This window comes from Sminthopsis crassicaudata, chromosome 2 (genome assembly GCF_048593235.1).
Source record: "Sminthopsis crassicaudata isolate SCR6 chromosome 2, ASM4859323v1, whole genome shotgun sequence".
NCBI classification, from domain to species: domain Eukaryota; kingdom Metazoa; phylum Chordata; class Mammalia; order Dasyuromorphia; family Dasyuridae; genus Sminthopsis; species Sminthopsis crassicaudata.
The window spans coordinates 527,396,676-527,412,600 of NC_133618.1; the positions used below are offsets into that span (position 1 = coordinate 527,396,676).

The window sequence follows — 15,925 nt, forward strand, 5'->3', positions numbered from 1 at the left end:
TACTTTAATTGCCTATATTTTCCATAAAGGTTTTTTACTCATTTATATTTTGTTTTCTTAAAAATCTAAATTGAACTGAAATATAATTGAAGAAAATTGACAACTACAAAAAGCAATTGAATAATCACTATTCTAAAATCAGTTTACATAACTCAAGATTTAATTTGGGAATAAGAGCAATTCTACTAAATCAAATGCCTACCTTCTACATATAATTCTAGTTGGCAGAATGCTGTTCCACGCCGCACATGAGCTTTCATTCTTGCATTTGCATTGTCTGCAACATGTGGTGTAAGTAACTCCAGGGCCTTCAAAAAACCCAAAACAACCAAACATATAATAAATATAAAGACCAGGCAATTCCTATCTAAACTTGAACAAAAGCCTGACCAGAAGCTCAAATTCAAAACTAATTTCAAATCCTCCTACAATCTTTGGCCACATTATCTCTATTCATTTTCCCAGATAGGAGAAAAATTACCTATTAAGTAAATTATCACCCTACAATTCAGAATATAAGGATAATATTATATGAAATTTTATTTTATGATATGGCTTATGATTTAGAATATAACTATAAACTCTTGGGGGTCCTCACTCTAATCTATTTTAATCTAGCTGGATTAAAATTACTATTTATAATTTATATTTATAATTTTTTTTGTTGTTGTTACTTTGTGCTGCTCAGTTGTTAGAATAAGATCTATCATAGACTCATGAGATCTAGAGTAGAAAGAGGCCACAAAGACCATTTAATCCTACCTCTTTATTTTGTATGTGAGGAAATTAAGTCTGTGAAAGGAGAATTAATTTATTTGGCCAACACCTAGCTGATAAATGGTGGAACTTGGATTTTAACCCTTGTCATCCAACTCCAAATCTATTGTCATTTAGATCTTTAGTGAACTACATTAAAATCTGTGAGCTCTCATGAACTTGTTTGAATTTGTTGATTTTTATTTTTAAAAACTAGAAATCATATTCAAAATGAAATATGAATATTCAACTTATTAATCTTTTTCTATTTTGCTAATAATATATGTTTTCATAGATATACGTTTTTTTCCTTTGCACCTAAGGGGCATCCAAAAATTAGGGAGTGTTTTTTCTTCAATATCATATTCTTTTATACAATTGTTGCTTTCTCAATTTGTTCTTTGACCTATCCATAATTTAGAATGTCATTATTAGGTTTCCATGTACCTTTATCTTTTGCTTGTATTCTACATGTTAATTAGTATTTTTATTACATTATGATCTATTAAATATGTGTTTAGCATTTCTGCCTTTTTACATTTATTTAAAATATCCTTCAGAACATTTCATATAATTTTATTATGGTCTATCATATGGTGCTGAAAAATGTGTATTAAAATTCTTTAGTGTTTCCATTGGACAATCACCATAATTTTTAGCTCTCAATTTTCCAATAACTCAACTCTATATTTTTTCATTCTCTCATAAATTTGTTTAATTCTAGAGAGAAACAATGAAGTCTTTGACAGTTATTTACTGTATCTTTTTTGTAATTTCAGTTAAATTTTCATTTAATAATTTAGATGTTATACATACATGTTAAGTATAGATGTTTAGTTATTGCTTATAATTTCTTTAAGAATAATATTGTTTCTCTACCTTTCTTTAAGCTGGGATTTTTAGTTTTGCTTTTCTTGATAGCATGAGTGCAACTCCTGCATTTTTTAATTCTCCTGACACATAGTGTAGAAACATATTAAAAATCATATTTACATTTAAACCAAAAATATTAAGGTTTTTTTCCCCTAAAGCCCTTTCCTAATTCCTGGAAAACACTCCTTGCAAAGGTGGATAGTAGGTCAGGCCAAAAAAAAAAAAAAAAAAGGCGAATTGATTAAAGGACAATCTCTTCTTTTTATTTCTTGCAGGAATTAAACTAGGGTCTATCCCCACAAAAAAGTGTTTTTTTTCCATTCCATCTGAGGCTGACACTCTCACTTACCTCATTTTCAATTTAGCATGTCAAATGAGATAGATCATTGGAATGGAAACCCCTCTTCCCTCATTGGATATGATCCAAGGAAAATGAGAGGGCAATTGGGTTGGGTAAACAATTTCTGTTTACCCAAAATAGATTCTGAATCTTTTACTTGCTTAAGAATCCTATAAATGTTATCTAAACTCTTTGAGCAAAGAAATTTGTCACAGAAAATGAAAAATTATGCTAGTCAGTATATTTTTCTCCCCAAGCTAAAAATGGCTTGAATATGCATTAATGTTAAATTTTAAAATTTCTGATAGACATGCTTAAATGCAGGGTACAGAATCAGTATTAATATTCAACAAGGATATATTGTGTTCCAGACTCATATTTTTATTCTGTATGTACCTTTATTCTGGAATTGCTACTGGTTAACTTAAGGAATCTGACTAGCAATGAAATGACTGTTGTGAACACTGTCCATGGCAAACAGTCAGGTATCTGCCAGATTGTGACTAGAGAAAGGGAAATCTAATAATTATCTTGACGGTTTCTATTCTGTATATATCCCATTGAATTCAGGAAAATTGAGAATGGGCCACATTATATCTATACGTAATTGTAATTTTCCAACAATTAATGCATAGATTGAGATAAGATTTTTTTATAGTACCATGTATTACATAGGTACATAAAAACTGTGACACTAATGTCACTGATACATATGGTAAAAACTCAATATTATCATATGCTTAACTGATAGGATAGATAACATAACAGTTAACATTATTTCTGCAAAGGTAAAACACAAAAATTTCAACTAATAGTAATAAAAATTTACTATGTTGAAAGTATAAAATATAGCTTGTGACTATATCTCTAATTAGAATTTTAATGCTACATTTATGGTAATTTGTACACATTTTCATGTTTGGGTATTGCAATGAATTAGATCCTGACCAAATGACTATGAATTATTTCAAGTAGATCAGAGATGGGCTTCTTTTGACACATAGTTTCTAGACAACTGCTTCTAGAAGAGAAATGAATATGATCAGAAGATTTCCTTGTAGCCTGCAGGAAGTAGCCTATATCTCACCCCAACAAAGAACCTTTTCTCCAGCTGTATCTCTCAACAAAGAAAATTATTCCAGATTACTTTTTTTTTGGACGCTTTCCAGAACTTAGGTGGGCCTGGATGAATCCTAATAGGGGTGCAAATAATACAATTTCTATTGTACATTAATTTCTCAGCACCTTTTTTTTTTTCCCTCTGAGGCTAGGGTTAAGTGACTTGCCCAGGGTCACACAGCTAGGAAGTGTTAAGTGTCTGAGACCAGATTTGAACTCGAGTCCTCCTGACTTCAGGGCTGGTGCTCTATCCACTGCACCACCTACCTGCCCCCTCTCAGCAACTTTTTGTTGTTACTGTTTGGTTGTTTCATTTGGGCTCTCTTGATGACTCCATTTGGGTTACATTCTGCAATTCAGTTTTTCCAAATTGGTTTGGAAAATTTACAAAGATAATTTCATCTCCCCTTCCCCCATCACTCAGCATTGTGTACTAGAGGAATGGCTTTAGGGTCCTGAAAACCCAGGCTACATTTCTATCTATGGGAATATTAAAGAATGAATATTGGATCTAGAGTCAGAAGACTTGGATCTATATCCTTAGCAAATCAACTTACTTCTATAAAATAAAAAAAACTATCCTTATAGGAGGATGATACTTGTAACTCATTAGAATTTTCTCATTATTATGGCAGTTAGAAGGAATATATATATAGACAGAAAGCACAGGTGTGAGTTGAATGTGAAAGGATAAAATGAAAGAGTGAGAGAGGAATGTACTGGGAGAAAGGGAAAGGGAGGAGTAAAATGCTGTAAATTAACTTCCATAAAAAGAGGCAAAAAAAAAAGCTTTTATGGTGGAGGGGAAGAGGGGGAAAAGAGGAGGCATAAGTGAACCTTTCATCAGAATTGGCTTAAAGAGGAAATAACATAGACACTCAATGTGGGTATAAAAATCTGTCTTAACCTGCAGGAAAATAGAAAGGGAAGAAGGGAGAGTGATAGAAGAGAGGAAATATTGGGGGAGGGAATGGTCAATAACAAAACACGTTGGAGGAGGGACACGGTAAAAGGAGAGAGAGAATAGGATAAATGGGGAGTACAGTTAGTAATAATAATTATAAAAATAAATTTGAAGCAAGTTTCTCTGATAAGGCCTCATTTGTCTCTTATTTTTATTAAAGCTTTTTATTTCCAAAACATATGCATGGATAATTTTTCAATATTGATCCTTATGAAACCTTGTGTTCCAATTTTCCCTCCCCTTCCCCAACTCTCTCCTCTAGATAGCAAATAATCCAATATATGTTAAACATGTTAAAAATATATGTTAAATCTAATATATGTATACATATTTATACATTTATCATGCTGCACAAGAAAAATCAGATTAAAAAAGAAGATAAAACAAAATGCAAGCAAACAACAATAACAAAAGATGAAAATACTATGTTGTGATCCATACTCAGTCCCTACAATCCTCTCTCTGGGTACAGATGGTTCTCTTCATCACAAGATCATTGGAACTAAGAAGGCCTCATTTCTCAAACATAAAGGGAACTAAGTTAAATTTATAAAAAAAATAAGAGCCATGCCCCAATCGATAAATGATCAAAAGATATGAACTATACCCAAAAGACTATAAAATCATTCTTCTTTGACCTAACAATACCACTAGTAGGCATGAATACAAAAAAGAGTTGTTTTTTTGTTTGTTTGTTTTTTTTTTTTTTTTTTAAGGGAAAAGGACCTATATTACAGAATGTGTGTAGCAACTCACTTTTTTGGACAAAAAATTGGAAGTTGTAGGGATGCCCATCAATTGGAGAATAACTGAATAAACTATGATGTGATTGTGACTGATTATTATTGTTCTATGGGAAATGATGAGCAGGATGTCTGAGAAAAACCTGGAAATTCCTCCACGAACTCAAGCAAAATGACATGTACTGTGTATAAAATAATAGCAATGTTCTGGGTTGATCAGCTGTGAATGACTTTGTTGTTCTCAGCAGTATGATGATCCAAGACTACTCTGAAGAACTTATGATAAAAAATCCTATCCATACCCTGAGAAGGGACTGATTCTGTCTGAATGCAAAATGAAGCATACTCATTCTTTTTCTCTCTCTCTCTCTCTTTTTTTTTTTTTTTTTTAAGGAGAGGAGATCTATGTTTCCTATCACAACTTGGCTTTTATGGAAATATTTTGCATAACTTCACATGTGTTTTATTAATGGGAGCTGGAAGTGAGGATATGGGAGAGAATCTTGAACTCAAAAGTTTTGAAAACAAATGTGAAAAATTTGTTTTAAATGTAATTGGAGAAAATATTAAATGAAAATAAAATGAAAAAATCTCTTCTAGCTCTGAAATTTAGTATGCTATGATATTAATAAGATATATTAATTATGTGACCATTGGCAAGTCACTTAACCTCTTGAAGTCTCAACTGTTCCCAGAGCCATAAAAGCTACAGACAAGTTTCTGATTTGTGTTCACAAAAAGATAGATCAGTACAAAAAAATCAGTGTTACTTTTATAGATTTGTTGATTTCACAAATCAACAAATTTCTAACAAAAGTGAGGCCTCCAAAATATATCAGCTTTTGCTTTATTTTTTAAATGATTAATCAGTCCTAGCAAACAAAATATTCTTAAAATCTCAATTAAGATTATCACAAAAACTATAAAAATAGAAAACTAACAACACAAAATATTATGACAATATACCTTAGAAGAATCTTCAATTGTCTTATGTAGGTTTTTAAGTTTGAGGTGACAAGCAGCACGATTCAGATACAAGGATGGAATCTTGTTGTTTAATCGAATTGCCAGGTTATACGCATTAATAGCTGCCAGATAATTTTCTGTTCCAAACAATTTGCTAATAAAATGACAATGAAAAAGAACAATAAGTAACAAATCATTTAGATTAACTAAGAGTACATGGATATAATAAATATTTAATTTTAAGATAGCCAATGCTCTTGAAATTCTCTTTAAATAAAAAATATATACAAGGTGTTCCCTAACCTTGGTGCAATTTCAATACCCAATCTCAGCCCTCATTTAGTCTCTGGGCATTGGCACATGGCATATTCCTTGCCAGACTTCAATCCCAGTATTCAAAGACTTATCTCTTTAAGCCAAACCTCACTGGAAAAATAATATTTTTTCTTAGATTTTTTGATCAGAATTCAATATGATGAATTTTCTAGCTCTTTATGGTGACATACATTTGAGGACCTCCATTTTTGATGTTCCTCCATTTTTTTAATTATAAATTTTTATTTACAAGATATAGGCATGCGTAATTTTTCAGCATTGACAATTGCAAAACCTTTTGTTCCAAGTTTTCCTCTCCTTCCCCCCACCCTACATGTTAAATATGTTAAAGAAAGTATATGTTACATACAAATATATGTATACAGGTCCATACAGTTATTTTGCTGTACAAAAAGCATCAGACTTTGAAATAGTGTACAATTAGCCTGTGAAGGAAATCAAAAAATGCAGGTGGACAAAAATAGAGGGATTGGGAATTCTATGTAGTGGTTCACACTCATTTCCCAGAGTTCTTTCGCTGGGTATAGTTGGTTCAATTCATTACTGCTCTATTGGAACTGATTTGGTTCATCTCATTGTTGAAGAGAGCCACGTCCATCAGAATTGATCATCATATAGTATTGTTGAAGTGTGTAATGATTTCCTGGTCCTGCTCATTTTATTCAGCATCAGTTTATGTAAGTCTCTCTAGGTCTTTCTGAAATCATCCTGCTGGTCGTTTCTTACAGAACAATAACATTCCTTAATATTCTTATACCACAATTTATTCAACCATTCTCCAATTGATGGACATCCACTCAGTTTCCAGTTTTTGGCCACTACAAAAAGGGCTGCCACAAACATTCTTGCACATATAGACCCCTTTCCCTTCTTTAAGATCTCGTTGGGATATAAGACCAAAGTAAAGTAACACTGCTGGATCAAAGGGTATGCACAGTTTGATAACTTTTTGAGCATAATTCCAAATCGCTCTCCAGAATGGCTCAATGTTCCTCCATCTTGAAACTAACTGCAGGATTCTATTAATTTTGAAGTCTCAGTATCCCCAAGACTAAGACCTATCTTAGTTTACATTACAGGATTACATTTAGAGGGATATATACATATAGTATTCCTAAAAAATCTGGGCTTCAATGAACACAAAGTGGCTGAGCTACATAACTCATTGATCAGTCTTGCCAGCTTTGATATTGGTTCATTTCAGCATAATTCAAAAGCAAAAGCTTCATATTTATTTTATCCTCCCTGAGCTCTGTTATAACATTTAGTAATAATGAAATGGATTGTTTTCCATGCGTTAGTTATGTTAATATATTTCTTCAAGTAATTGCTAAATGATACAGGGTCTAATTGTTCTATAATATTCATGAATATTTGATATGCTCAAAGGATGTAAAAATTTCTTCCTGGAGTCCACCATTGTAACTATAATGGGAATTTTGGCTCCAATGACAGAAATTGGAAGAAGCCATAAGAGGTTAAAAAAGACCCACTAGATATTTATTGGATTATTATTTATGTAGGAGCACAGTGGATAGATAGAGCATCAGATCTGCTGCCAGGAAGACATGTACCTGAATTAAAATCTCGCCTCATATACTTACTAACTGTATGATTCTGGGCAAATCATTTAACCTTGTTTTCCTCAGTTTCCTCATCAGTAAAATGAGCTGGAGAAGGAAATGGCAAACTACCTTGGAATCTTAAACAAGAAAACCCCAAAGAGAGTCACAAAGAATCTGATACAACTGAGGGGAGGGTGAGAGGGGGGAGGAAGAGGACTATTTAATTGAGGAATATTCCTAATCTTGTTCTCTAATTCTATTAAGAGTTCCAAAAAGTATAGGAATAATGGTTAACTCTGCTTTATGGATTTCCATGGCTTTAGTATTATAAGGAAAATACATTTCAATACCATTTTCATTTTCACATGTCTGCAGAGACACGCAGCTCAAGCTTTCCTATATTCTAGAGTTTTAAATAGGTTTTTTTTTAAGCAATGCAAAAGTCATACAGAAGTGTGTGTAAATACACATATAACGTGTATATAAGTATATAAATGATATATAATCTATATCATATGTTATATTATATGTTTTCATGTTAGATATAAGACATACAGCATATGCAGGATATACACAAATATATGTTACTAATTTATGTGTAATGACATATTTGTGTGATATAAAATATACATATATAATATGTACACATACACATGTATGGTACATGTGTACATATTTATACATGTATGTGTATACATTTACATACATAATCTCCGCACTGAAAAATATATATCAAATAGGAGCAGGTAATGGAGGAGGACTCAAGGATAAATATTCTCTTGGTAATAGATGAATTATTTTTTGTAAGCATGGGGAACACTAGACCCATAGTAAGTATATCCTGTAAAAATGAATCTAGCAGATCTCTTGTGGACTATATTTGCAAAAGTCAACAGAGAACCTGAGGCTATGTATTAACTATCAGCACAGCTAATTTCCTAGCAGACCATTCCAATGGACATCTTGGAACCTGAAATGCCTTTGGTGTACAAGGATGAATGAGGTGCTAGGAATAATAGAAAAAGGGGACAAGGCTCTACAGTCATAACAGGCCAATTATTTTAAATTTCTCAGGGATACCAACACCCACACCCACACCCATCCAATTAAAATGATAACAACAGTTGTATACTGGGGCTGCTGTGTGATTCTGAAATAGAGAACATCAAAATCTCTGATTTCATGGGACTTAAGAAGATAGTAAACTGATGTATGATGTTATAGACTATAGACTATATATATAGAGAGAGACTACAATATATTTATGCATTAACATTTGTACATCATAAATTTAGAAAAGCAGAAATATTAAATGTAACTTTTAGCAACCATAATGCAATACAAATTATATTCAATAAAGGGCCTATCAACCAGATTAAAAATTGGAAACTAACATAACCCCCAAAAATGAGCGGGTAAAAGAAAATATCATAGAAAGCAATAAATAAGCTCATTATTACTTTATAAAAGTTAAAAAAACTAATAAAATTTCTCTGAAGGAACAAAGGATCAAGAATATATATTTTTTAAATGACCAAAAAAAGGAAGGACAATGAGTATTATCAAATCTCAAACTATCCTATAAACCTATAATCACCAAAACAATTTGGTATACTGGATAAGAAACAGACAGACTAATCTGCAGAAGAATTTAGGTACAGAATATACATAAAAAAATGAACACTGGAACTTATTAGTGTTTGATGAATCTAAGGATCATAGCTATTAGGCAAGAATATACTATTTGAGGAAAACTGGAAAGTAATATGGCAGAAACTAGGTATAGAACATCTCATACTACATACCTAAAACAAGCTCCAAATGGGTCCATGAGTTAGATATAACAAACAAACATATATTCAAACAAATTAGAAGAACATGGAAAAAATTACCCATTAGATGCATGAATAAGGAATGAGTTCAAGACCAAATAAGAAATAGAGAGTTTCAATGGAGATAAAAGAAAAAGTTTGCATAAAATAAAAGTTTCTGACAAACAAAACCAATGCTGCTAAAATTAGAAAAGAATTTAAAAAACTGAGGGAAAACTTTTGGAGCAATTTTTCCCATAATGCTCTCATTTCTAAGATATATGAGGAACTCATTCAAATCTGTAAGATTTAGAATGACTATCTTTTTTTAAAAAAATATTTTATTAAAATAAATAAAAAAGAGAACAAAAAAGGAATACCAAATAAAATAAAACAAAACAAAGGACATTGTCATGTACCTAGTAGAACATGGAGGATTCAAATTATATAACAACAAATTACCTGTTCAATAAATTAATTCATTGATTCAATCATTTCTTTTACATATATATATATATATATTAGTAAAAGAAATTATATTAATGAATGTCCATCTTTTACATCTGTGTAAATTGTTCTTTTGTTCTCTATGAACTTTTTTTATTTTATATTTTTCCCTCCCTTTCATTCCCCCCACCTCCAAGAAAACTATAGTTAAGATATATTTATGTATATATAGATATATGCATACACACACACAAACACCTCACCTCTCACCCACACACACACATACCTTTTCTATCCCTATTGACTCTTTGCTTTAATTCTGCTCCTTAACTTGCCTTGCTTTTACTTAACCTCCTCCCACCCATGGATCTTTCCTTTGTCTTCTTTCTTCACCCTTTGCTTCTTCTTCTGCCTGTCCCTCCCCCTTAATTTTTTTTTATAGATTTTGAAGGGTACTATATTGTTAAGTCTGGGCTAGCCCCCTGAAGGGCTTAGACTCAGCCAGAGTCAGGATAAGCAAAAGTCTTTGCCCCACGTTGGGTGCCAAAATGTAAAGTCCTGTTGTCTCTAGATTATAATCCTTCTCTGGGAGGAGGTTTCTTTTCTGTAAATCCTTTTCTCTGGGACTAGGTTTCTTGGGAAGCTTCCAGAGCCTCCAGCCAGAGCAAAGGTAGAATCTCAAATCCTCTTCTTCCTGAATCCTGGCTCCTTTTATCCTCCCAGAGAATGGGCTTATGGGTATTCCAAAGGCTTGTGGGAACTACTTACAACCAATGAGCTAGCTTCTTTAAAGGTGTTAATTCCTTTAAAGGTGTAAACTCCTTTCAGAAGTTTAAAAGTGTAAAGTCCTTTAAAGGTTTGAACTAAAGGTGTGAACTCTGAACTAGAGAATTGTCAAGTACCATGTTAAATTAGACAACCAAGTTAGCACTTAGTAATCCTAACATTATATCCCTCGTGATATATATGTAGTGTTGCCTATTTAACCTATCCCCAATGTGAATTAAGTTTTCAGAGCTAAGAGCCTTCTTCCCCCTCTAATGCCTCTGTGTCTATTCTTTATCTGCACCTCATTTTATGATATAATTACTATTTTTACTTTGATTCTGCTCTAATCTTTCTTTTTAGCTACCCTATTTTTGATGTCAATCTTAAACATATGTTATGTATATTTTCCATATTAAAAAAGCTATAAACAACTTGCCCATGTTGAGTTCCTTGAAAGTGATCTTTGATATTGACTCTTACATATTAAATTTTCTATTAAGTTCAAGTTTGGCTGATAGAAAGTCCTGAAAATCTGCAAGTTCCTGAATGACCATTTTTTCTCATTTAATATCATACATAATTTTGCTGGATATGATATTTTTTGGTCGTAGGGCTAGTTCTTTTGATTGTCCATAGATATGATTCCAGGACTTGTGGTCTTTTATTGTGGCTGTTGATAAATCTTGTACAATTTTAGTTGGACAATTTCTCAAATGCAATCTCATTCTCTCCCTTCCTCCAGTTCAACTCTAGTGTCTAATCACTTCCATCAACATTGTTTATTCAATAAAGTCCTGTTAATAAATTGATACATGTCTGGTTACTATATCATAGTTAACAAAAAGAACATCATAATTTAGTTTTTCACATGAAAATTATTAAGCAAACATCTTTCAAATGACCATAAATATTGTTAAGGGAGCACCATAGTATATTCTGGCACTTGGTGAAAATTACAAAATTGTCATATACAAACATCCATTTATAATATCTAATTTTCATTCATTTAGACCCTGTGAAGAAAAAAAGCTTTGTGGCATTAGTATATACCTTTGTAGAACTAATATCTCATATAATTTGAAGTGCTCTGACTATAGAGCTTTATTTTTCAAACTGGAAAGCAGCTATTCTTAAGTTATCAATCAGATTAGATCTGTGTATCCTCAATGTGAATGTAAAAATAAATGAACACTAAGTTTTGCAAGGGTGAATTTTGAAAACTGCATGTATTTTGAAAATAAAATGCTGTTATAAAAATAAAGTTATTAATTATATGCATAGTGGCATTATATGCCACTAACAAAATGAAAAAAAAAATAAATGAAACAGAAAATTTTCTGAAGATGTAATTCCTAAAAAAAAAAAAAAAGAGGATAGAATTTAAAATCTTGATATTTCATAAAGAAGCCCTCTTGAATTTAGAACTAAGCTTCAAAAAATAAATTCTATAAGAAAAGCTAAAAAATATCAATCCCTACACTTGCAATTTTGAAAATGTGACAATTTTTTAGCATTGAGAATTTTAGCCTCTTCAAATACTAATAATATATACTAAAGACAATACAAAGAATCACAGAGTTGAACTAAGAGATCTGGTTTCAAACCCTTTCTATGATGTCTATCCCCTATGACCAAGAGCAGATTTTGACCTTTTGATCCTAAGTTTTCTCAATGAAGATTGTAATACCTTTCACACAGTTATTGTGAGGACTGAATATAACAACTGTTTCGTTTATATTCAATTACTAAAAGAATTATTTCACAAATTTTTATTGTACAAAGAGCTATGTCTTTAAACCTGACAACCTCTTACAAAACTTTACAAGCATATTGGGGAGACTACTAATGACTTGTGCTTAGTCTCACAGAAGCTGTAATTTGGGAACCATCTATTGAATCCACTTTATAATAAAACCATTTATCTGGGAACATGACACCCTCTCCCTTTGGCAAATGATATTTTAATATTTAGATGTATTTAACATAGTAAGGTAATTTGGTTTTGGTAAATAGTATAAGAAATTCATCTATCAAAAATAATCGAGTTTACAGACTCCAAATCAAGAATCCCTGGTCTCAACAAGAAAATAAAAAAATCCCATTAACTTCTGATACTGTATCAACAAGAGTGTTTCTGTGAAGCAGACAGATCTTCTGAATTTTAACTTGAAATCCAAAATGGTCATAGTGATTTAAAAACTGGTTTTGGGATTTTAAAGTTTCAGATTAGTTGTGACTAAAAGGTGACATGGATTTTTAAAATATAACTGGATAAAAACTTATTTATTTGAATACTTTCCCTCCACACAAAGTATCTAAAAATATCTGAGTATTGTTTCCATTCTTCAACATCTGCATCTCCTTTCCTCATACAATGTGAGGAATGCTAATTTTATAACTATTTATTGAGATTGAATTGATGCTAAGTTCATTTAGATCTTCTGGCTTCAAAAGTCCCTTAGTTCTAAATTTATGATCCTATGAGTCTAACAATTTTTTCTTTTGCTATAATAAATAGGTAATACCACTCTTGAGATAACCTAAACCAATGCATAAGAAAGCAAAGAATTTATCCTGAAAACAATAAACTGTTTTCTTCTGAAGATGAATCTTGGTCTTCCCTGTTCCAATAATATTTTTCAATGATGGGATTCTTTCTTCTGGTACTGATTAACATGGAAATTCCATCCTTCAGTGAGCTACCCAATTGCCCATTTTTGAGAAGGAACAAGACTTTTTAGAGTAAAGATGATTTGCCATAATGACTTTAACTATGATCTCAAAACAAGTAACAAGTCCTCTATTTGCCTCCCAAACACGGATATAGTTGGTTATCTGTTGTTTATTTCCCATAGAAGAAATTTTTGGTTTTTTATTCTGGCTGAATAACAGAAAGATTAGAATTTTCAAAAAGTGATCTACCCACTACTTCAGGATACAAGATTATTTTATCTTGATATGAGTATAATTAATATAAAAAAATTAAACATCTTCAAATTATGGGTTTGTTCCTAAGTTCCTTATTTACAAAGTGGAATCTCAATAACAGTTGCAGATACTATAAGTATAATGATTCATAATAAAGAGCCAGAATTACTTTCAGGATTGGGAGATACCTTTCTGGTCATCATAAGTAGATAATCTGATACCATCTTTTCTTCATGAGTTGTCACCCATGCTTACCTTCAGTGCTAAAATGGCTGTAGGAAAGCTGACAAGCATACTCCCAAGCCCCTTTATGTTGTTATAAAGAAAAAAAAAGTTAATCCCTTGGATTAAAATGAAGTTTTAAATTACATGAAGATAACCAATGGGATTTAGGATATCATTTTCACTCTTTGGATCTCTTGATTCTACTATCATACGTGGAGTCAATATTAATCATGAAGTTTCTTGGAATTTGCATGCATGTTAGTAATAATTGAATAATATTGTTTAAACTATGAGACAATTATCCAAGAGGATTAGGCTGGGAACAAAATATAGAGATAGGGATGTGTGTGTATGTATGTAGACATGTATATACATACACACAGACACACATATACACACATACATATATATATATATATATGCACACACATACATATAACAGGAAATAGAAAATAAGAGGAATAAGAAATGTCATATTAAACTTAAGACCTCATGGTGAGGTTTAAGCACAAAGAAAGGAACTTGAGAATCAGTGAAATTAAGGTTTCAAGCTGTTTCCATGCTTTATTGTGTATAAGGGGAAGGATAAAAAGGGATAAGCATGAACCAAAAGCCATTTGTTCTTGAGAATGTAACAAGAAATTAAAACTGTTTCCTTAGAAATTTGTAACTGTTAAGATTTCACATCTGACAGTTCTTGAAACTCCATGTTATGTCCTTCTTGTTAAAAATACAAAAAGTTCTTTGATTATTTCTTTGAGGTAAAAAATTCTTAATTGCAACATTTTATATACACAGACACCAAAACAGAAATTACTGCATAGACTCCTTTTGAGAACATTTAAAGCTACCAGATCATGTCTGTTATTCAGAACTCGTTGACTACATGGTTTTGAACAAAAATTTTCAAAACACATGGCCCATACAAGAAATAAATCTTGTGAATAAACTCACATTTTGGGTTTAGTACCATTCCTTTCATATTTCTGTTTTTCTCTCTAATAAATATTATCTGACTGGAATGTTCTGTTCTCTATATTGTAATTATTCTCTGTGAGCATGTTTCTTGGGGAGTTTGTGAAGGCAGCCTTAGTTTCAATTCAGTTCATTAATCCCAAATCCAGCCAGGAGTTAAATTCCAAATCCTTTATTGTCTCTTCCAAAATCTTATCTCCTTCACTAGGGGGTTCAGCTAATTTTCTTGAGGCCTTCCTCTCTCCTTGGTTCCCAAGAGCTCTTGTCTGAATGTCTCCAGCCAGCACAAAAGTAGAAGTGGGAATGAATCTTGACTCTGAATCTCCTCCCAGAGAGTGGGATTGTGAGTTTTTGCCTTCTGGATCTCCCAGAAGTCAATCCTACTTCTGAATCTCCCAAAGTCCTGAGAGCTTCTCACTTATATGTTCCACACTGAGTATACACCAATCATTATCTCATGAGGAAACCATTATTTGTTGTAGGATTAAGTCAGTGCTAAATTAAATTTAACCATTGTCTCCTCAATCCCACTCAGTATCTTGTTTCAAGTTCTGGCCCATAACATCTCCTTGTAGGGTCAGATCAATCATACTAAGCCGTGCTAAAAATTAGATAATTATTGTCTCTATTCATTCCAGTGACTTAGCACCTTGTAAGAATCCTAACATTTCCCCTTTTCTTTTGATTTAGAACATAGGGTGGTCATGACCTCAAGGAGGTGAGAACTCCCCCCCAAAGGTGATCACTCCTTCCCTGACTACTCAAAAAAGCAATGAAAACATCATACAAAGTCTGACAGTGATGGTGTTAATATTTTATTCTTCAATCCTTAAAAAAACTTTTTGATAAGGTCTCATTTCCAAAATATATAGAGAACTGACCCTAATTTATAAGAAATCAAACCATTCTCCAATTGATAAATGGTCAAAGGATATGAACAGACAATTCTCAGATGATGAAATTGAAACTATATCCACTCATATGAAAAAGTGTTCCAAATCACTATTGACCAGAGAAATGCAAATTAAGACAACTCTGAGATACCACTACACACCTGTCAGATTGACTAAGATGACAGGAACAAATAATGATGAATGTTGGAGGGGATA

The 15,925-nt window shown here is 32.1% G+C and overlaps 1 protein-coding gene across 4 annotated transcripts in view; it reads right to left on the reverse strand.

The window, feature by feature from the left end:
- DNAAF4 (dynein axonemal assembly factor 4) overlaps positions 1-15,925 on the reverse strand; it is an 86,591-nt gene that overhangs the window by 13,118 nt on the left and 57,548 nt on the right. For all 4 annotated transcript variants that reach the window (XM_074294571.1, XM_074294573.1, XM_074294570.1 and 1 more), the window contains exons 7-8: positions 5,762-5,915; positions 203-308 (exon numbers count right to left, since the gene is read on the reverse strand). In XM_074294571.1, the coding sequence (XP_074150672.1) occupies positions 203-308; positions 5,762-5,915 (260 nt within the window). The remainder of the gene's footprint in view (positions 1-202; positions 309-5,761; positions 5,916-15,925) is intronic.